The sequence below is a fragment of the Rhinolophus ferrumequinum genome, chromosome 22, assembly GCF_004115265.2.
Source record: "Rhinolophus ferrumequinum isolate MPI-CBG mRhiFer1 chromosome 22, mRhiFer1_v1.p, whole genome shotgun sequence".
Classification (NCBI taxonomy): domain Eukaryota; kingdom Metazoa; phylum Chordata; class Mammalia; order Chiroptera; family Rhinolophidae; genus Rhinolophus; species Rhinolophus ferrumequinum.
The window spans coordinates 14,593,534-14,617,609 of NC_046305.1; the positions used below are offsets into that span (position 1 = coordinate 14,593,534).

The 24,076-nt window shown below is 36.1% G+C and overlaps 1 protein-coding gene across 2 annotated transcripts; it reads right to left on the bottom strand.

The window, feature by feature from the left end:
• Positions 1-2,679: 2,679 nt before the first annotated feature.
• SHCBP1L (SHC binding and spindle associated 1 like) lies at positions 2,680-23,797 on the bottom strand. 2 transcript variants are annotated; one of them, XM_033092122.1, is made up of 10 exons: positions 23,159-23,797; positions 21,936-22,085; positions 17,071-17,285; positions 16,217-16,303; positions 15,927-16,145; positions 12,624-12,729; positions 6,281-6,434; positions 4,790-5,040; positions 3,895-4,017; positions 2,680-3,049 (listed from the first exon to the last, which is right to left on the bottom strand). In XM_033092122.1, exons 1-10 carry the CDS (start codon positions 23,747-23,749, stop codon positions 2,798-2,800), a joined length of 2,148 nt encoding a protein of 715 aa, XP_032948013.1. In that variant the 5' UTR covers positions 23,750-23,797; the 3' UTR covers positions 2,680-2,797. The 2 variants fall into 2 exon arrangements, with proteins under 2 accessions (XP_032948013.1, XP_032948011.1); XM_033092120.1 differs by having other exon boundaries at positions 2,721-3,049; positions 23,078-23,797.
• Positions 23,798-24,076: the final 279 nt, after the last annotated feature.

Here is a 24,076-nt window from a genome sequence, read left to right on the forward strand (position 1 = left end):
GCTCCCGTGATCACAGCGCCTTCTCTGCCTTGTGCTGCGGGGTGCCTTTCAGTCTTTGGTTGTGGCTACCTGCCACCTTCACTGCTTCTACTTCATGAACTGAGAAGAGGCGCTAGCGTCACGGTCCCCACACTTCTCTTCAATTGAGGCGCTACCCTAGCAGCTAGTGGCAAGGCCGTGAAACAAAGGAGAGCTCCACTCCCCCTGCCAGTCCCTTAGGAAAGGCAGCAGGGGTTCTAATGTGTCCCTTTCCTTCCACACCAAGGCTATTCTTCTAACCTCGATTTGTGGTCTTCACCTCTAGAATCCTAATGTTTCCATCCCCAGCAACTGTGAAGAAATGTCCTTAAATGTCCTGGATTGACAAGCTCATTCTTTTGCATAGACAGAGACCCTTAGTAGCATTCTTTTAAAACTAACAGTTATTACTTGCAATGCAAAGTACAGTGTCGGATGTAATGCTTTCTTAGACTCAGTGCCTGTACTCCAAGAAATTTAGTCTAGTAGGAAAGCCAGCTATGTGCACAAATGAGAAGGATGGAGCAGAAATACGGAACCATCTCCTTTAGGTTAATCTCTCTTAAATGTATGCAAGCTATGCAATGGATAGGTGGTCTTGGTGGAAGAAACTTAAATCCCTTTTGAGGAGTAGAATTAGGATTTGTGTTCCCTTAACCTGGAAAATTGGTTAAGGTAAGTGGTAGGCAGAATAATGCACCCCCCACCCCCCAAAGATATCCACATCCTAATCCCCAGAACCTGTGAATACGTGTGTGGCACAAGGGACCCTGCAGGTGTCACTAAAGTTAAGGACTTTGAGATGGGGAAATTATCCTGGATTATCCAGGTAGGTTCGTTCTAATGTGAGTCCTTAAGCGGAAGAGGGAGACAAAAGAGTGGGTCAGGGAGATGAGACTGAAGAGGAGGCAGAAGAAATTCAGAGCAGGAAAGGGACTCAATCCATTGTTGCTGGCTTTGAAGATGGAGGAAGGAGGCCATAACCCAAGGAATGCAGTTGGCTTCTAGAAGCTGAGAACAGCCCTCAGCTGACAACCATCAAGGAAGCAGATCTGTCCTACAACTGCAAGGAACTGAGTTCTGTCAAGATCCAAATGAGCAAGAAAATAAATCCTCCCCTAGAGAATCCAAAAAGGAACAAATAGCCCTGGCAACATAGTGATTTTAGCCCACTGGGACCCATGTCAGACTTCAGCCTACAGAAATGTGAGGTAAGTTAGTGGTGTTGAAGCCTCTAAATTTGTGGCAGTTTGTTATAACGGAGGTGAAGAGGAGTGGGAAGGTTGAGGAGAGAGATAAATTTATGAAAGATCAAATTTCTTAGAAAATCTTGTGCTTTGTGCATGCTTTAGGAATATGAGAATAGGAAAAAACTATGCCTGGAGTGGGCCTGGAAAAGAGAAATTGGTTGAAAACCAATGGCAGCAACAGAAAGGAGGAGGATGACTAAAGAGTGAGAAGTTTGCTCTCGCAAGGCTATTGCTCTTTCTGCTCACTCTCAAAACATCCTATGTCCTACTCTTCCTGAAGCCAAAAACGGAGATAGAGGAAGAGGACTAGAAAGGAAAATCCCCACTCTTACAGCTCATTAAATTCATTATAGAAAGATTGTTCTTGTTATGGCCTCCGTGGACAATCCCTGGAATTATCTTTTATGTCACCCAGCGAACAAAACCTTGTGTTAAAAAAAAACAAAAACAACTATTCAGTGAAACACAGAAGAACAACTATGCCTTGTTCGACTTTCAGCCTCAAGAAATCCTCTATGGCAACTGAGGGTGGCCTTTGCTAGGTGACAGATCACAGTCAGAAGAAGTTTAAGTGTTTGAGCCTGAGTGCTTGTTTCCTTCTATATCCTAACGTCAATACAAATTGCACTTTCTAGAAAAGTTTCTTAGAAATGAGCCCCTATTTTAGAGGACACTTGGTCATCCAATTTAAAGGTTCTATTTCTTACCTTCATTTGCAATTAGGTGTAATTATGTGACCAGGTCGTAGCTAGAGCGAGGCATGAAAGTTGAAATAATGTGTGCAGCTTTCTTAGAAAGGCCCTGTGCCTTCTGCTTGGCTGGACTTGAGACATACTGGCGTGAGCAGTGAGGGCTGTGTGGGACCATGTCATGATTTTGAATGGAAACCAAACAAGATAAAAGAAACTTGAATGTTTAGCATGGACTGTCTAGCTCCATACCAGCCCTACACTAAGTAGCTACATGGAGCATCGACTAGCCCTTCCTGAGTACCTCTGGACCTCTTGAATATGAGGGAGAAATATATTTCTATGTGTTTACCTGTCTTATTTGAATTTCCGTGTTTCCTGCAGTTGAACCTGATCCTGTGTTATGTAGCATCTTACCTCATTCAGATTACTGGCACATATAAATGGGAATGACTTAGGAATTAGCCATTAACTTAATTTTTTTCTTCTCTACATAAAACACCTAATGCTTCTTTTGATGAAGAGTATCAAAAACAATGTTTAAAATCACATTTGTTTTGGGGATTAAATAGTGATGATGGTGGTACCATATACTAAAAATGTATTAAATACCACTGAATTATATCCTTTAAAGTGGTGAATTTTATGATTTAGGAATTACATCTCAAAACTTACTTAAAAAGATCTTAAAATGAATCATTCAATGAAATAGCATTACAATGTTTAAATATTTTTTAATTAAATAAGTTTTGAATTTAACTAAAACTACCCATTTCTGTGGGAGATGAGATTTATTAAAGAAATATCTGAAATATAAAACTTTAACAGAAATCCAGATCTTTAACTTGTGACTATTCTAATATCCCCCTTCAAGTTTGCTTCTATTTTATTATTATTCATTTCTAGATTCAGATTTTGCATTATTTTGGAGGGTGTATTTTCATCTTTTTTATCTCCTGAAGCAGCTCCCTTGTCGAGGGCTTCTTCTGCTACAATACAGAACTGTTCCATTGGTTGAAGAATGCTCACTCCGTAGCCGTTGTTGTTGTAAATATGATTATTCGTCATCTTCAGTTTGGGTGCAGGAAGAACCTGTTGAAGCATTCGAGGAAATTAGTTTTCAATAATGTCTACAAAAATAAAATATGAAATAATGAACATGTCATAAGCTCTAGAACTTACATATTCTTGGGTTTTATACATTTCTTTAAAACAACTGAATCAGTTTTGAACAAGTGTTAACTTTCCTCACAGTGGATTAATGTAGTATTAACTACAAAAATGTTTAGTGAGGAAACATTAAAGTTTTCAATTTATTTTTATCAGTTATTAATAAAGATTCTAGATGGGTTTACAGCAATAACCCATGAAGTAGACTTTTAATGTGTAACATAAACATGAAAATAATTTCAAATAATGATACATAAACTAGATTTCTAGGGGAAAACCTCATTAACTACACAAGTCTAGAGAGGGACCTAAAAAGGTAGACTTTATAGAAGTAGAAAGGAATGAGGAGCATTTCACTTATAAATTATTGCTATTAATGTTTTAATTGGTTAAAGTTATTTTACAAAGTTTGAAAGTAAGACAGATATTTCTTAATATAGTTATTATTCTCTTAATTTGGTTTACTTTCCAAAATGTATTACACATCTGCTCAATGAAAAACCTAAAACATTTTTACAGGAGCAAACATACCTACTTTCTCATATTCAAAGTTATTTTCTAAGAATTCAAGTTGAGATCATTAAATTATAAGACTGAACTTGTTTCCTATTAGCCATCATTTAAAACATATTTTAATTATTTGTACTATTCTTTTCCAAATCAGTGATACATTTAGGCTAAATTTTAAGACTAAAACTAATATTTTAGTGTTTTTCTAATTTTTTATAATTCTTATAACAAGTCTATATTGAGAAACATGAGAATACCTTCATACTAACTCCACCTAAGGTGCTTTTTGAACTGTCACCAGTTCTGAGGTAATTACAGTGATGAATTTCATTCCTTTCCAGAATGGCTATGCTCCCAGGATACAGTTCAACACCAGCACCCTGTAAATTAAAAGCAAATAAAACAGTCTACAAACTACAAACATACCTCTCCAGAATTGTCTTTTGATTTGAAAATTGTAATTCTGTATTAGCAGTCTAAACATACTACATTACATGAAAATACATGATAGTGCAAGGAACAATTTATTGTAGATGTTTTAAAAATGTGGAAAAAGAAAGAAGTCAAAAATTTATTTAAGCAATTCTTTTCAGTTATAAAAATTTATGTATGTATATGTATACTCTAAATCTCTCATAATGCTGCTAAAATCTGTTTACTCATTTTAGTGAAAGAGGAAGAAAAAAGTCATTCTATAAAAGGTCCTAATTTTTCCACTTCCTTTAATCTGTTTTTCTCATTCAATTTTCCAGTCCTTTAATCATTTTTGTAATTGTCATCTCAAGCTGTTAGAATTAATCACATTGTATCTTATAGCAATATCTGATAGCTTGTAAGTACTATTTCTTCTTAAATAGACCATCAAGTGACTGGCTCATGATCTATTTTATAGCCACATATTCTTAGGTTTATTTTTTAAAAAATCACACTTAAAACAAAGCGAATAATTCTTTACTTTGGAGTGAAGCAGTTTACTTTTCCTAAGCGTACTGTGACACTCTTGTGTGGGTCCTCATTTTGTTTATGTTTATTAGATTCTAAGCTCACAATTCAATTCAAAGATGTAATCATTGTGTCACCCTTTGTTTGCATACTAAGATCACTCAAAGTTATCTATAGTCATGTAAAGCCACAGTTTTTAAAATGAAGTACCTGGGCACCAGTTATTTCACTGTCTGTAATTGTCAAAGCAGCCCCTGTAAGAACACACACTCCTGTTCCTTCACATTTTAATACACAGTTTTCTAGAATCATGTGACCAGACTCCACCACCACAATACCATCAACTGTCCCTTGTTGTATCAAGGATAGATTCATTAGTTTCACATTATCAGCTTTGGACACCACAAAACTGTCATGAGACGGTTCGGAAGTAATCATAATTTCCTCTCTGTTTCCAACTCCTAAGTCATAGGGACAAAGATACATAATTAAATCAGTAATCCCAAAGGTTAGAGCCCTTTAGTCATTCAATAATACTTGCTGTCGCTAAGTTTTTCTGTTCACATATTTTAAATAATATATATGATTATTTAGTTAATTAATCAGATACTTTAACTATCATGTAATCTTTTGTCCTTATTTGATGCCATGATGGAAGATTCTGGGTTTATAATCAGTCTAAGTGTACCTATGATATTTATTCAACATACTCATTCCACTATATATTTCTCTAAACTATATAATCAGCAATCATCTACAAAATACCCAAAAAAAAGTATCTTACCATAACCTAGTTTCAAAACCGTAATAAATTACCAGACTAAAAAGACTGGCAGAGACTCTTGAATTAGGTTACAAGATTAATGTAATCATCCATAATTTTGCTCTACAGTAGTCAAAGTAAATCTTCTAAATTTAACATCAATCCAAAAATAAGGGGTTGAATTTTCAAGAAAGCTACAAATTTTTAAAATTACAAATATGATCCTTCTTATCCATATAGCTCAGCAAAATACTACTGATTACAGTGATCAAAATCTAGTGAAAATTTTGCTTAGTTTTTGCATTGATTGGTGAAGTTTAAGTCACCTGTTCTTTTGTCCAGACCGTGGGAAATACCCATACTTCAATGTAAAAGGGCAGAATTAAAGATACTAAATATATTCAGAACCTAACCTAAAAAAAAGTAAACTCTGCTTTTTTACTTCTATTTTAGTAAGTTTGCATATGCATTAACCTTTTGAGAAAATGCTGGATATATTTTAATACAGCCTTATATTTGGGGTTTCCCATTAAAGTGATATGAAGTGCAGTAGAGATAGATGCAAACAAAGTGGTTTGGGTGAAAATATAGATGGAGCTAATAGAAAATATTTTGAATAGGTTTTTTTGTTTTGTTTTGTTTTGTTTTGATCATTTAGAATCTGCTACATTATCATGGAGAAGAAGTAGCCTTATTGATTGATTTGCTCTGGTACAGTATGTCCAAATGAGATCACCTGTACAGATAATGTACTCATGAACAAAATATTTTTTTCCTTTTTTTAAGGTTAGAAAAATCTTAATTGTAAAAAAGGCACATAAGGGATTCCTGTGAAACAAACTCTATTCTAATTTCTAATAATTTGATTAACCATGTTTATAATATACATTTGTCCAGTACACATTGCTATAAAAAGATTGCAAGGATGCCCTGCTAACCCTTTATAACGATGTCATCAGTCAATAAAGCAAGATTTACAGCTTGATATTCTCCTGGAAAAATAACGACTGTATCTCCACTATAACAACTATCCAAAGCCAAGTCCAATTCATCATGCTGTTGGAGAAGTGTATCGGAAGGTAAGTCCTTTACCTGAAAAGAGAAAATAAGACAGCACACCTTCAACAGTAGGTTAAACTGCAAGAGGTCATTTTAATCAGTTAACTATTGGTAACGTGCTTTTCCCAAGACTTACCTTGTCTACGTAATACACTGTAATTACGGGATGTATTTATATTTGTTAAATACTCACATTATCAGTCCATCATTTAAGGGAATGATGAAATGAGATTTTCTTTATGATCACTAATAATTTTACAGCTATTAAATACTGTGTGCCAGAAGTCATATTTTGAACCTTAACATTTTTACCTCCTAAGCTTCACAACAGTTCTTTGAAGTAAAATATTATTGTCCCCTTAAAAGGTTAAGGAAATTGAAACTCAGTGACATTAAGTGATTTGCCCAAGGACACAGAGCAGTGAGTGGTGAAGCTAAGCTTTATATCCAGCTCTTTGTGACAACAGATCACTTTCCAATATAATACGATTTTGTTTTCTTTAACTCAAACTGACCCTACAATTTTGGTAAACCAACAAAAATTTATATATTAAAGATTGTAGAACTGAAAACAAAATGTACCAGGAATTTGCACTGGAGGTAGGAAAGAGTAGAGAAGAGCTTCATTATTAGTGCCGTGAAGAGTGAGGCTCTTTAAAAATAAAATGAGGAAACTAAAAATATATTCTGAAAAAATACCATTTCATCAATAGAAATGGCAATATCGTTCATATATCTTTTTCTTATAAAAGTGGGTTAGGACCCACCATAATGGCCTCATTTTAATTTATTTGCTTCTTTAAATACCTTATCTCCAAATACATATGGTTATATTCTGAGGTACTGGGGTTAAGACTTCCCTTCAACATAAGAATTTTGGGGAGATAGCATTCAGTCCATAACATCCCCTAAGATCAGGAACAACACAAAGACTCCCACTTTTACCACTGCTATTCAGCATCATATTAGAAGAATTTCTGACTAATGCAACTAGCCAATGCAACTAGATAAAAAGAAGTAAAAGGCATCTAGAATGGAAAGGAAGTAGTAAAACTATATTTGCAGACAACATGATCCTATATAGCCTATACATAGAAAATCCCAAAGAATTCACCAAAAAAGTATAATAGCTAATAAATTCAACGAAGTACAAGGTATAAGATCAACACAAAAAAGTCAGTTTTGCTTCTACTCATATATACCAGCAATGGACATTCTGTAAAGGAAATTAAGAAAACAATTCCATTTACAATAGCATCCAATATAATAAAATGTCTAGGAATAGTTTTAACCTGCATAAAAGATGAAAGCTTTCTATGTCCAAAACTATAAAACCTTGCTGAAAGAAATTAAAGAATATCTAAATAAGTGAAAAAAATCCCATGTTCATGGACTGGAAGATTTTAATATTACTAAGATGACGAGACTACCCAAATTGATCTATGGATTCAATGTAATCCCTATCAAAATTCCAACAGCTTTTTTTTCTTTGCAGAAATGGAAGAGCTCATTCTCTCATTCATATGGAATTGCAAGAGACCCTGAATAGCCAAAAGATTATCGGGGAAAAAAAGATGAAGGACTCAATTTCTGATTTCAAAACTTTCTACCAAGCAACAGTAATAAAACTGTGTGATATTGTCATAAGGATAAACATTCTGACCAATGGAAAAGAATTAAAAGCCCAGAAGTAAATCCATACCACCATGACCAACTGGTTTTTAACAAGAGTGCCTATACCATTCAATCTCTCTCAACAATGGTGTTGGGACAATTGGATAACTATATGCAGAAGAATGAAATTGGACTCCTACCTCACACCATATAAAAAAAGTAACTCAAAATGGATCAATGACCTAAATATAAGAGATAAAACCATAAAACTCTTAGAAGAAAACATAAGAGTACATTTTTATGACCTTGGATTTGAAAATGGCTTCTTAGGTATGACACCAAAAGCATCAAACTTCAAAACTTGTACATCAAAGGACATTATCAAGAAAGTGAAAAGACAACTATGGAATGGGAGAAAATATTTGCAAAGCATACATTTAATACTAGGTCTAGTATCCAGAATATATAAAGAATTCATAATCATCAACAACAAAAAGACAACCCAATTAAAATATGGGCAGAGGACCTGAATAGACATTTCTCCAAAGAAGATATACGAATGACCAATAAGCACATGAAAAGATGCTCAACCTCATTAGTCATTAAGGAAATGAAAATCAAAACGACAATGAGATACCACTTCATACCCACTAAGATGTCTATAACAAGAAAGATAACAAGTGTTGCTAAGGATGTGGAGAAATCAGGACCCTCATACATTCCTGGTGGGAATGTAAAATGGCTCAGCTGCTGTGGCAAACAGTTTCGTATCTCAAAATGTAAATATTAACAAAAATTCTACTAAGTAAATACCCCAATTAATTGAAAACAGGTAGTCAAATATTTGTATATGAATGTTCATAGCAATACTATTTACACTAACCAAAAGGTGAAAACAACTCAAATATCTATCAGCTGATGAATGGATAAGCAAATTGGTATGTACATACAATAGAACATTATTCAGCTATAAAAAGAAATGACATCCTGATACATGTTCCAATGTGAATAAACTTCAAAAATGTTATGCTAAGTGAAAGAAGCCAAACATAAGTGATCATATATGATTTCATTGATATGAAATATACAGAATAGGAAAATTTATAGAGACAGAAAGGAAACTGATCATTGTCAAGGGCTGGAGGGAAGGGGGAATGGGATTTTATTTTGAAGTGATGCACATGTTGAGTACTAGAGCGAGGTGGTAGTTGCACAACATTTTGAATGTTACGGAACTGTTCACTTTAAAATGGTTAATTTTGTGATGTGAATTTCACCTCAAAAAAAAAAAAAGATACAAGAAAGAATGATTAACCAAGAGTACTTTTTTTTTTTTCAGGAGTCAGGTAGCAACAGAATCAGTAGTACAGATGGAAAGGAATTAATTAAATTCATCTTTGTATCTGGTATATTTTCAGATACAGTTATCACCTTTTGTAGCATTACAGTTAAAATCTAAGCAATGATGATACATTACTGGGATATGAATGGCAAAGTAATAATAATAGCAGTTGCCGTTTTTGTGATAGGCACTTTGCTAAAAGATTTATGTAAATTAAATCTCTTAAGCCCAATGACTCGATAGAATTCATCACTCCCTTTTACAAATGAGGAAATAAGAGAAACTGTGTCTTAAGTATTAAGAATCAAATGCAGGTTTTTATCATTTCAAGGCCCATGTTCTTTACCCCACAGTATCATGTCTCCAGACCGAGAAGGAAGAGCATAGACTCATGATGAACAGTGGGGATTCTCCTATTTCTTTGAGATCTGAGAGAATTGACTCAGAATATTTAACTTTAGGCCCTGGAGCAAGTTCTTCTTATCTTTACCAGCAATAATTCAGAAGCCAGAGTGGGTCTAAACCTAAAGATAGTTGTCAGAATTTGAGAACTTGGGGAATATGAGGATGTAAGGACTGATACTTGATTTGATTGACTGGAAGAATATTTATGACATTGACTGAATAGGGAACATAGGGAGACTAGGGAAGGGCTGTATACAAAAAGATAGTTCAGATTTAGAACTGTTGTGTTAGTGAGACATCCAGGTAAAGATGCTTAGAAGGACAGGAAGTAACACTGGCCAGCAAAGAATAAAAGCAAGAAGGGAAAAATAAAGGGGAATAAATTTACTGAAAAATCACTGTGTGCCAGGCACCGCTAGGTGTTTTATACATAGCATCCCATTTCACCCTCTAAAAACCCTAGATCGTGGTGGTGGCGGCGGCGGTCGCGGTCGTGGTGGTCATGGTGGTCGTGGTGGTCGTGGTGGTGGTCATTTATTAGGCACATACTATGTCCTGGGCATTACTTTAAGCATATTACAAATATGAACTCATTTAATATTCACAACTCCATAAATAAAGAACATAGCATTATCCCCCTTTTACAAGTGAGGGACTAAGCACCAATGGGTAAATTGTTGAAAATCACCTAACTAGTAAGTGACAAAGCCAGAATCTGAATCCAGGCAGTTTGGCTCCAGAGCCTGTGCTCGGGATACAGTTTTTTGCTGTCTTTTTAAAGGACTCTGCCGATAAGGAAATTGAGGTTCAGAGGTTAGGCAACTTGCCCAAGATGACATCGTTATTAAGTGGTCTCAGAAAGGCTAGATAAACCCTGGGCTATCTGACTGCGAAGACCCTGTCTTGTCACTATACTACTTGTAAAGATCAACATAAAGATGATGGACACATACAATTGCTTCAGGAGAGAGTACAGAACAGGAAAAACACCGAGGAAGGAATGCTCAAAGTTGAGAAAACTGTTAAAGGCTGTGTACGTAGCTATGACTACTATCAAAATATTTTGTCAACCGTAAAGGTAAATCTAAAATCAAAGGCCTCAGCAACCTGGAAGCTGACGATCCTGCCTTCAGTCTTCCTCTCACTACCCTGGCCTCCCAAGTTCATGGATATTTACTTACACAAATGAAGACAGGGTTGCAAAGCACTGGATAAAAATCAACGTTTCTCCTTGTCGCATAGGAAAGTAAAGCCAGATGTTTAAAAACAAAAAATTAAAACTAAAAATGATAAAATGAGGCTGGAACCTATACCTTACTTTTTATAAAGGTGTTTTAAAAGATGTTTACATAGATAATTGGTAGAATCATTAATGTTATTGAATAATCTGATCCAATAAGCAGTTAAAAGGAAAATTAAATTTTGTTGAAAACAATAAAAATGGATAGGAGAGCAGACAAGACCAGTCTAATAAGCCAGCTTTGTCTCTCACCATTCTCCTTGCTGGACTTCTTTCAGGACCATACTCTCTTGTCAAACACACACTCATTTACTGATTCAACCAAAACTGGTGGGCACCTACCATATGCCAAGCATCATGCTAAGTGATTGATGTATGGTAAACATATACACTTTGCTCTCAACAAGCTCATGTTCTAGTAAGAGCCACAAAAAGTCTTAAATACAGTCATGACAAGGGAAAGCGCAGGGTGCTGAGGTCGTGTGTAGCAGTCTAATGTATTCTGGAAGGTGGAGAGAGGTTGGAAATGATACCGAAATTGAGGCCTGAAGGCGGTGTGGTGGCTCTGAGACGTAGCCCAGGATGCCGTGTGGTGAGAGAGAGAGTGGGCACATGAAAGATGATGCGGGATATGGTTAGGATAATTCTCAGAAAATTGTAATTAGCGATTGGGTAGATGGTGGTACCACTTACTGGAACAGAGAACTCGAGAATATAAACAGGTCAATGAATATGAGCATGAATTTAATTGTGGACATTTGAGTTGAAGTACTTGTGAGACAATCAGGTGGTGGTGAGCAGTAGGCAGTGGGACACACAGGTTTGGGGCTCAGAACAAAAATCTGGCCTGAGAGTACACATTATAGATTATCAGTATATATAATCAAGGTCTTGGGTAGACATGAGCTAAATCATTTATGGATAACATAGTGCAGAAAAAAAGGTAAGTACCAAGTGTTTAGAGGACAGAAGGAGAGAGAGAGAGAGAGAGAGAGAAAAAACAACTTCAAAGAATGAAAACCAGGAAAGTAGTAACAGCAGACAACGAGAAAGAATATTTCAGGGAGGGAGCTGTGAAATGCTACTAAGAGATCAAGTGAGGTGGGAATATTTACTTAGACTTAGAACATTTTTTCCTCTTGGGCTGGTTACATTTATAGTCTTCCTTCAGGTTTCATCTGAGTTATTCCTTCCATCCAGCACTGTACCCATCCTTGTGTGTTCTGTACATACTCCTAAACATAGCGTCTGTCATTCTTTGTTATATCGTAATTGCCTATTTACTTGTCCATGTCTCCACCATAATTGAAACTTGTTGAATGTATGAAGAAGCAAGAGTGGGGGTCTGGTTCTACACCATCTCCCTCAGATGCGGTCTTTCTCATATTTGTCTCCCATCCTTTCCATAGATACGAGCTAGCGTAGTACCTGACAACAAAGTTCATACTCAGCAAATGATTGTTGACATTTACTTATTATTATATGCCGTCAGTAAGCTGGAAGTAAGGGGGGAAATAAGGCAGTCAGGAATCAGACAAGAACCCCACCTTCAAAGAGCTTCTTTTCTGATTAGATGCAGCTAAACTTAAATGAACAAGTCAGAATAAAGTATATTTCTTACCATGTCAGTAGTCATTACTTTTGTTACAATATGTGTTATGGTCTTTCCAAAGTCTCTTTTTCCTTTCCTACGCCTCAGAATTCTTGGAAAGAAAGGTCCATGAACTCTAGAGTAGAAAACATTCAGGATTAAATTAACGTGAAAAAGATTCAACCTATACTAACTTAGAAAATAAGCATTTTTGAGAAATAGGTGTCACTAAGTTTAAGCTCCTTAAGAGCAACAAGCAACGTGAGAACAATGAATAATTAAAGTGTTTTAGATAACTGGGTGTTTAAACCCTTCATCTTTTTATTTTAATGGTTTGTACTTGAAATCTGCATGCAACCCACTACACTTAATACCTCAATCACCTCAACTTTTCAGTACAGTGGAAAATTTTCCTGATTGTATTTTCGTAATCCACTAAATTATAGACCCCCACAAAGCAGAAGTGGGTTATGTTCGTGATACTGAGGCAGAAAAATGTTTTGGGACATGCCTAATTTTAGATACTATGTTCAATCAAGAGATTGTTTTGTTTCAAAAGATAAGGTCTCCATAGAGCTAGTTGGCAGTTGGCCTCCCAGAGGTACAATTTAGTAGTTGTTTTTATATTGTTTGCTATTCAGCACTTCTAATTAATTCCATTTTTTCTCTCTACCTGCTTTTCTTTACAATTCCTGTTTCCTATCGCTTAATCATTTAAGTGTCATCAAATGAAAGAAAAAAATTTGAGTCTACCTTTTATCATTACTGTCAGCCAAAGGGACACTCCTTCTCCAATAGATACAGATGCACCACTAACCTCCTTAGGTGTAATCTTTTGGGTTCTCTGTAGCACTTTGATTATTGTTTGATGCTAAGGACAGGCAGCTTTAGTACCAATATATTTCAGCTCTTATTTTAATTATCAGATATTTTTGTGAAGCTTAAAATTTCAGGAAACTGGTTCTAAGAATTTACCATGCAAGTTATTAAAATTTGAATTCCAACATACTAGCAATGTCCGCCAAAGCAAAAGTTTCATTTAACATTTCAAAATCAAACCCACTCAGCATTTGTATACCAATTTCAGCAAGTGGCTTTGATATTGAGAACTACTCATACATTTTTTACCATATACCCGATTAGTAGCTGCTCAGAGAGTAAAGCATCCTACATTCAGGAAGTGACAGTAGTTTATCATGCAACCCTAGTTTTAAAATCAAAGGTATATATCGGTGTGTTTTTTTTTAATCAACTTTATTAAGGTATAATTTACATAACACACTCATTTTAACTGAGCCATTTCATGATGTTTCACAAATGTACTCACCCATTTAACTCAATCCCAATAAGCAAGATGTAAGACATTCCCGTCACACTCGGTGTTGTATCTATAAACTCATTGCCAAACCCAAGTTCTCCTATGTTTTATTCTAGAAGTCTTGTAGTTTTGCATTACATTAAGAGCTATGGATCACTTTAAGTTAATTTATGTGAAAGCTTTTTTCTTGTAAAGGTGGTGATGATAACTCAAAAGCTCTTTACATGTCAGAGCTGGATCTGGAAATCCTTTTCTGTAGTTTCCATATCCCTGTTGAGATTACCCAAATAGTAACACCATATTTTCCTTTAATTCTTTAGACATATTTATTTTAATAGCTGATTCGAAGTCTTTGTCTGGTAAAGCCAACATCTGGACCCACTGAAAATCAGTCTATACTGTCTTTTTTCCTGAGTATGGATCTAATATTCTGGTTTCTTTGCATGTCTATTAATTTTTTGGTTGAACACTGGAGGTTTTGTATGATGTATTTTAGTAATTCTGGATTGTGTTATGTTCTTCTGAGGACTGTTAGTCTTATATTCTACCAGGCAGTATGAGGTATGCAGTAGCTGACATCTCCGCTCATTTTTCTAGACTGCCAGGTTCCATTTTTTGCATGGTTCCCAGATTTATCTGCCCCACTAATGCTAGCTAGCATAGTTTAGTGGTCAACCGAGGATTTGGGCAGAGTTTATGCTCAATTTTTGGATACCCCCCTTTTACAGCTCTTTTACTTTTAGTATATCCCACCTCAATTTCCAGCTTCTCTGTCAGCCCTGAACTCTATCCTTTGAAACGTACTTTGACCTTGAAATGTACTGCATTTTTTTGCTGCCAGTGCTATGAGAATTGGTGATCATCCTCAGACCAAAAAGCCAAAAATTCCCATTTCTTACCCATTCCAAGGATAAATCTATTTCAAGGATAAACTTTTCTGGTTGTCACCTGCTTTACATCATTTCATAGTGCCTTCAAATAGTTGAATCCTTTTAATATATTTTGTCCAGATTTTGTAATTGTTATCTATGCCTCGGAGGGTTTGACCAATTTACTCCACCACTCCCAGACCTAGATTCTCTGTGATTATAACTTTTAAGAGGAAAGAACTCTGTGTTGCCCTAAGCCATTAGAATCTAAAGTCTAGTGATAACTTGTATTCAAATTCAACTTTCATTGAATCTGCATTTCTAATAAGTGGATTTCAAAAATCTTATCTGTATTAATTTTCAAAGTAACTCCAAGGTTTTGTTACACAGGGATCCCAATAATAAGGAAATATCAAAAATAGGCTCTAGAAGGGGATTCTTAGTGATGAAAAAATAGGTCAAATTTGAAAGAAAAATACAAAAAGAAAAGATTTAGGCTAAGTAAAATGTGGGTCAGAATTCCTAAGGCAAAGAATGAGTAAAGGTAGAACACAGAAGAGGGGGTCTAACAATTTAGTATGAAGTAGAAGTTCTTTGGCTCCCTTCAAGATTTTCCACTAATTTGAGGGACATGAGCAAGAAATCCTGTTTCCTCTCTATTTAAAACAAAGGCAGAAATATATATATTTTACTGTACAGTAATATAAAAATATTTTAATACATTTTGAAGTATTCTGGAGAATGATGCTGGTTAAATCTACATTGTTTTATTTATCATCAAAAACAACAAGCTCAACTTATGTTGGTTAGAAAAGCGGAAATTATGAGGCAGCCAAATTAGTCAACTCTGTTACTTTACATATTATATGTGGAGGAGGTCCACCTCCTTGCTTATGCTTTGGCCAAAATAAAAAAGGTAAAGATAAAAGATAAGGAAAGGACTAGATTTATGAAATTTTTTTATCAATTCATCTAATATAAACATAATTTTCCAATATTGGCAGTTGCACCTTATGCTTATCTCATAAATTGGACATCTAATTTTATAATCATTTCAATCGGGGTGACATACCTAAGTTAAGTGATATGATAAAAGAATGACCATGTAATCTTTTTGTTTCCATTTAAAATAGAGCAAATTATTACCGGAGGCGTAAATCTTCCCACATTTTCAATAATCCACAGAGCATAACTATCTCATAGTATTTTTTCCAGCATTCAACAGCCTCTGCTGCAGAGGGATCTTCTTTAATGTTGCTCTGATACTCTATGAGCTCCACACGCTTGTTTTTATATTTCTCCAAAGTTTTTTTGAAACGTTGTGCAATAGGACCAGGTATTGTTCCATCCTGTATATCACACCACCTGAAAAGTATCAATATAGTTACAATGTTTATCTTAGACAATGTATTGAATAAGTTTTTAACTATACTTACAAATTAATTCTCTCTTCAATCAAAGCGGTATAATTCTCACAGCTTTCTTCATCATCCCAGTCTCTCCAAAGAAAGTCATAAAAAAACCTATGATAAAGTAAGATGAAAGTGGTAAAAAATAGCAAGTACCATGTTTAGAATTAAAAAGACATTCTGATGTCAGAATTCTTTACATGAATTTTAATTCTTAAGAAAAATATTTTTAAGTGACCTTTCAATGAACTAATATTAAAGGTTAACTTTAAAAATTAGATTATCTGGATTCTATTTTAGGTTACTACAGATAAGATAATGTTTCTTGAAGTGGAACTATAAATTTCAGATTTCATAGATTTTGGTTATTTTGTTCACCAAAAAAATAATACTTAAGATATAATCAAATTTGTACATTGAGGGGAGGAAAGCATTAGAAAAACATAAACATGCCCCAGAATATTCTATATTAAGTTTATGGATAGCTTCTCTCAAATTGTATCAGCTTGTTAAGAAATAATCATAATGTGAATGATGACATCCAGTATTTGTAATGCCCTTAAATTTGAAAAATGAAATCTGATATATTTAAGGTCCTTAAATATGAATAGAATTTAATATTTTCTCTAGAAATCTTTTAATTCAATTTTTATAAAATGCAAGATTGAAAAATAGCAAATTTTTCATTGCCCATATATAATACTTCACAAGAGACTGTTTTCACTAAAAGAGTTAATATGGTCATTAAAAATGAACAAATTGAATTCAACAGAGAGTAAAAATTACATCAGTAAGTATTCATAAAGTGTTTATATGAACAAAACTTACGTATTAAATTTTTTAATGATAATTGTAACTTTCAGAAGTAAAAGCTCTAATACCTTACAACTTCCAAGGCCAAAGCAATATCATGTAAATCAGAATCTTGTCGTTCAACAGGGTACACTTCCAAGAGAGGCACACTATGCTCTAGTTCTTCTAAAATCTCATCAACCAAATCCCTTGGAATATTTGAAATGTTAGAAGAAAAAGGCTCAGCAACAGAAACAGTAACTTTGAAACAAGATGAGGAGCTTTGGTGTGGTTTACAAGTTACCTAAAATAAATATTATAAAATGTATAATTACAAATGAAAGTAAACCACAAGGAATTTCTTCTCCTATATGAGCTACTTATAAAATTTCTTTTAAATATTTTATGATTTCTCTAACAATATATAGAATAATTACAGATCAGTATTAAATAAAATATCAACATAATTTTTCAAACCCTATTTCTTAAACATTCGTTTTTAAGATTCATGAGAGGAATTGCACATCTCCTACATTATTTCTAAGTGTGAGTTGCCAGGCTTTTGGATTTTATAGAACAGTAGTATTTAAAAAGGTTTTTTTTGGACCAATTTTGCCTTGAAAGGACACAAACAGTAAATGCTTAATTTGAAAAAATTTTGCTTTGTAAACAACACTCTGTTGTGTTTACTTGGCTCATTTCACCACAATATAGTGAGAACCTCTAGCACTTGCCTGATAATCAATGCTTGAGAATCACTGAGTCAACAGTAGTGTTTTAAAAATTAATAAATTAAATATTAACACAAAATTAAAAATTAACAGAAGTTGGTATACTTTACACATCATACAAGTTTGTCAATTATACCTCAATAAAACTGAAAAACATTAACACTTCCAATAATCAACTTTGAAAAATTTCAAGTTCATGTCCAATAAAATTATTTTTAGGTAGAGCTTATTTACCTAAAGCTACTCATGGCAGCTTTATTCATAACTACCCAAATTTGCAAGCAACGAAGATGTCCTTTGTAAGTAAATGGCTAAATAAACTGTGGTACATCCAGACAATGGAATGTTACACAGTGCTAAAAAGAAATGAGCCATCAAGGCATGAAAAGACATGGAGGAAACTTAAATGCATATTTCTAAATGAAAGCCAATCTGAAAAGGCTACATACTATATAATTCCAACTATGTGACATTCTGGAAAAGGTAAAACTATGGAAACTGAAAAAATCAGTGTTTGCCAGGGTTTGGGTGGGGGTGGAGGGGACGAATAGGCAGAGAACAGAGGATTTTTAGGGCAGTGAAAATACTTTGTATGATAGTCTAATGGTGGATACAGGTCATTGCACATTTGTCCAAACCCATAGAATATACAGCACCAAGAGTGAACACTAACATAAACTATAGACTTTGGGTGATTATGATGTGTCAGTATGTAAGGTTCATCAACTATAACAAATGTGCCAGTCTGGTGGGGGAGGCTGATAATGGGGGAGGCTGTGCATTTGTGGGGGCAGGGGATCTATGGGAAATCTCCACACCGTCCTCTTGATTATGCTTTGTACCTGAAATTGCTCTAACAATGTTTAATGTTATATGAAATCTTAACACAAAACTTAAAATTAAGACAAACACTTCCAGTCATCAATTTTGAAAAATTTCAAATACACGTCTTAATGACAGTCTTTATTTTTAGGTAGAATTAAGAAACATTTTAAATGTCAGGAAGTATTATAGCATCAATACATATGACAATAATCATTTAAATATAGGAAAGGTCTTCAATTCACTAACCAAACTTTGAAGTACAAATTTTGTAATCAATTTAATATCAATTCTATTTTTCAAAAAAGCTAGGGGACAGAAAAAAGTAGGAAAAATAGAATAACAATTTAAAAACTTGGGTTTGAATATAAGTGATCTGCAGCCCATATTTGTGACAGAACAAAAATATCTTTCCAAAAAGTAGGTATAAAATTTGATAGAGCCTCATATCTTAAAATTTTAGATTTGGTTTTTTAAATCAGTATCCTACATGCAAATAGTTTAGAATCAAATGGCTGCACTAGGTTTGTTTTGAGAAATAGAATTCCTTGACAATCTCCCACCACCCTCTGATTCTTGTTCCTCGGAGGCAAGCACTTTTAATTCTTTCAGCGGAGTATTTTGAAATTTACCTGTTTATTTTTAAATAATGTTCTTATATTGCCACTTACAGTTTTGTTTCAGTGTTTGGCCCCCCATCACATATACCCACTCTCTCCTGGTCCTTCATCCACCAGTATAGTTGTATCTTAGTATTCAGCATTTACCTTACTGTTTGAAAATGCCATTTACAGGTAAGCCAGACCATGTAAGCTGGTTAATTTTTCTTTCCTGACCAAACTTTTGTTTTCTCAGGAGTCAATAATTGTATCGCTTCTCATTTGCTCTGTTTTCTATGTGCCTTACATTAACAACCTCCAATTCCCTACGTTGTGTAAATCTTGCAAGATGTTCAAAATACAGTAGGTCGTGTTTGAAATGAAATACCAGTTTCATTTTCTTGAAGCACTCTTTTCCAGAGTTCTCTGACTAGTTCCAACCTGAACTGGCTCTCTAGGCCTGCTACAGACATTGCTCTCGTCACTTCGTTCTGGGAATTCCCTTTGCTTTTCTCTTATGTTGGTCTCTCTATATTTTGGATCTGATATCTTATTTCTTGATTTACTTCCGTGATTGAAGACGACATCCATTAACTCCCCGAGAGGGGTACCTGGACACAACTTTTGAGATCACACATAATTGAAAATATCTTTTTTTTCTACTCGAATGTTCTGCCCTGGCTCTTTCCATGGGTACTCCATGTATCAGTATCTTTAGGTCTTTTCTTTTGAGCTGATCATAGAAAAACCTGTCAATTCCCATGCCTGGAGGGATATGCCTTAGTTGCTTGTGTTCTAGAAGCAGCAGAGTCAGGGTAGAAGGCAGAGGATTCCAACATTCAGTATCAGTAAACTTTCTTACTCCCTTCTTCTCAATGGGATGCTCCCATTCTAAGTCATGCTTTTCAAGCCAGCTTCTTAAATCTGTAGGTTTATGCCTTTCGCCAAATTTGGGGAATAGCCGTGATTTCTTTGAGTATTTTTTCAGGCCCACCTTTTCTTCTTTCCTTCTGGGACTCTGAAGACATGAATGTTTGGTTTTTGTTATAGTTCAATACATCCCTGAGGCTCTGAGTATTTTTGTTTTGTTTTGTTTTGTTTTCCAGTCTATTTTCTCTCTGGGGTTCAAGTAATTTCTATTTCTATCTTCAATTCATTGATTGCTTCCTCCAACTTCATTCTGCTCTTGTGTATATCCAGTGAGTTTATTTCAGTTATTGTATTTTTTCAGTTCTAAGACTTTTGTTTTTCTTTATATGTTTTTCTTTTATTTGCAGAGACTTTCTATTTCTTTGCTGAGATTGTTACTTCATTTGTTTCACATCCGTTCATAATTAAATGCGCATTTTTTGATGACTGCTTTAAAATCCTTGTCAGATAATTCTAACATCTGTGTCATCTCAGTGTTGATGTCTATTGTTTTATCCCATTCAAGTTAAGATTTTCCTCATTCTTAGAAATGATTGAGAAGTAATAAAAAGTGATTTTCTATTGAAACCTGGACATATTTTGGTATGAGATTCTCAATCTTATTTTCTTATTTAAATCTTTTATCAGTCAGAGGACTGACATGGAAAGGGGGTTGCCACCATGGTACTGCCAGATGGGGATGGAAGTCCAGGTTCTCCACTCAGCCTCTATCAACACCGGGGCGGGGGGTAGGGGATCTTCGTTACTGCTGTTCAGAGGTGGGAGTTCAGGTTCCCCATTAGGCTTGACTGAGAGAGAGAAGACCACCTCATTACTGCTCCCCCGTTGTCTTCACGGACGTCATTGTTGGGGGGGGCAGGGGTGAAAGTCTTGCTTCTCCAGTAGACCCTTTCTGACACCACCCTTGCTGGAGGGGTGGTAGTCCAGGCTTTCCACACAGTCTACATTGACACCAAGGGGTGGGTAGGGAAAATTCCTCACCACCCAGCTCCCCATTTTCTTCCCACTAGGTCTTCTCTACTACCATTGTGACAGTGGGTTCCTGTGCCTTGATACAACTTGGCAAGGGTAGTCTCTATGATTGAAAATAGGCCATTGTTTACCTGTAAAAATGTCACTACGCCACAGGACACAGAACTGAATTGCTCTCAGGTAGTGTGCATTGTAATGAGATTCAAATGCAAGATTTTCTGTGACCAAAACTACAGATTTGAAATATCTATCTGAGGCAGGGGTACCATTTGTGATTGCAAATATCAATTTCTATACAAGTATAATTGACCTTTTAGGGAATCAAATTTAGACCATCAAATATGCTACAATATTTAACTTACAGACAGAGAAAAGCAAAATCTTATCAGATGAAGGCTTGAAAGTTGATGTATTAAAAGGCTACTTTCCATGGGAAAAAAATTTCAAATTTTATTGATAGTTTTCTGATCCATTTTTTCTTTCCTAATCTAACTAAATCTCATAATTCAGATAAATTAAGATTAAAGGGAAATGATGGAAAAAGAAGACCCAAATTTGTTAAAGCTTAAATTACTATTTTTTAAGAAATGCGTTTTTATTATTCTTGTTATTTTAACAATTGAAACTAGGCTAATAAATACTGTCTGATCCTACTAGATTCCATTGATAACTATTTGATATATACTGATAATTATAACTATAATGATAACTATTTACAGCTAAATGACTGCGATATCCCCCCTTACCTTCTTTTTATACTAATTTGCTTAGAAACTTAAAATACAAGTACACTTTTGTCAACCTCTGTTTAAGTATCAAAACCCAAAATTAATAAGGGAATAATTTGGACTTAAAAAGAACTGATAACTTCATTTAAAAGATCAGGTAAAAAATTTTCACCTCAACCAGTATACCAACAAAAGGGATAGAAGCTTCTTCGTATTTGACAAAGAATAATTCAGGATTAGTCTTCCAGACTCCAAGCCATTTGTCTTTCAACTTTAATTTTTCTGATAGGTATTTACTCATAGCTTCATCAGCATCTTCTGCCTAGCAAAAGAAAAAAATATACATATATATATGAAATTCTAGATTTATATATATTTTTACAGATTTCTATTTAAATATTGAACAATACATCCTTAAAAATGAAAAACCTGGAAAATAATAGATTTTAACTGAATCTATAAGGGAACATACCATAAACATTAAAAAATTAAAATAAAAGAGATCTATTCACTCAATAGATCATAATTCTGAGATGAGACATCTACTTGGTATATAACCATTGTTGATATTTTGGTGTATTTCCTTCCAGTCTTTTTTCTATGCATATATTCATCATACATATAAATCATGTTTTATCTCCTGATTTTTTTTACTTAATTTCGTAATGGTAGTGTAAGCATATCTATTAGTTCTTGAAAACATAATTTTTACAGCTGCATGCATTGTTTTCCATGATATGAAGCCGCCACAACTTCTTTACTGCCACCGTGGTTGGAAATTTAGTTTCTAATTTTTGACTTTTATAAATATCACTGCAATGAATATCCTGGTACATAAATTCTTCTGCTATAACTTAAAAGAAAAAAAAAGGTTAGAAACAGAATATTTGCTTTATTCCGTGTTGCCAGGTACAGTATGTATCTTCTATACAAAATATCATTCCACATCGTCGACTGGTATCTGGGAACCATCCTTAGAGTATAAACATTTTTAGCATTGCAGTGTAAAAGTCAAGGCTAAGAAATCTGATCCTCACCTTTGGGCATAGATTATTAAGTGAAGAAACTAAGATGTATACCTGGGCGTTGATAAGGTCTATCTATCTTCATCTTTTAGGAGCTCTTGGAAAACCAGAAAAAACACTAGTATCAGAGCTGTCCCCTTAACTGACAAATTTTCTGTTTGTCGGAAATCGAATTGTAACCCCTTTAGGGCAGGGCCTGAGTACACCTCACGTGGAAGCCCTATAAAGGTTAAGTACGTGTGATTTTCTGAAAAGCAGGTTTTCTGTGTGCCTTCTGTACCCCCGTCACCTGGAGAGCTCGTCCCGAATTCTCTGCTGGCCCCCCTGCAAGGGTCCTACGCTGGATTCCGGTCCATTGTCCCATTCTCACCTTACAGCCCTCCAGCACGTCGTCGCAATACAGCGCCACCTTCTCGTCCCGCCACATGCCCCTCATGGGGGCCGCGCATACTGGGGGCAGTGGCCGCGCCTCCTCTTCCTCCTTGGGCACCGAGAGAAGGGGCTCTTCCTCCTCCTCCGCGGCCCCTTCCCGGGAGTCCTCGGCCTGAGCGGTGGGCAGGAGCTGGAGCCGCCGTCGGGCCGCGGCCCGGCCCACTTTGCCCCTCACGGGTCGAGGGGACGCCACCACCGATCGCACTGGGGACGTACCGCTCTTCCGGGTCCCCGCCGCCGCCGACTCCCGGAGTGGGGCAAAGACAACCTTGTCGCCCGGCTGGCCTGGGCTAATGGTTAGGACTGAGTCCTCGGGCACGGTGGCCCTGGACCCCGACGCCATGGCCGTCGCACCCCGAGGGCCAGCCGCAGCCGTTGGCCCCCTTTCCCGCCCTGCGGCGCGCCGGCCAATGGGCGAGCTGCGCCCTCCCAGCGGGCAACGAGCGCCGTGGCTCGAGGGCGCCCCTCCCCGGCTGAGTAGGAGACCGCGTGTTGGGGGTGGGTCGGGGTGTTGGCGATGGACCGGCATGTTGTGGGCCGCGGTGTCGGACGGGGCGGGCTGGAAGGTTCTGAGCAAGGTGTGGGGGGACGGCGTCTGGGCGGGGCGTGATGGCGAGGGCGGGGCTTTGGGCGGGGTGCGACGGCGGGGGCGGGGCTTGGACACTGTTACCCCTGTTGCGCGGTTGGGGGGGCGGGGCGGGATGGAGAGTGCTGAGCGCTCACTGCGGTTACCCCACTAGGTGGTGCCCACTCAGGTGCTCGCTGCGCCCCCCGACCCCCCAAGAATCGCCTCGTGACAGAATTCTCAGCCCAAGGCAGGATTTCTTAGGGTCCTCATATGTGTTCTAAGTCATTG

Bases quoted from the DNA above. Each gene is read 5' to 3' on its own strand.
- SHCBP1L (XM_033092120.1), bottom strand. From the start codon at position 23,749: ATGCCGGTCCATCGCCAACACCCCGACCCACCCCCAACACGCGGTCTC. The intron at 16,304-17,070 runs GTATTAGAGCTT...ACTTTATCATAG, and splicing joins TTGGCCTTGGAAGTTGTAAG to GTTTTTTTATGACTTTCTTT. The intron at 3,050-3,894 runs GTATTCTCATGT...ATGCTTCAACAG, and splicing joins TAGGTGGAGTTAGTATGAAG to GTTCTTCCTGCACCCAAACT.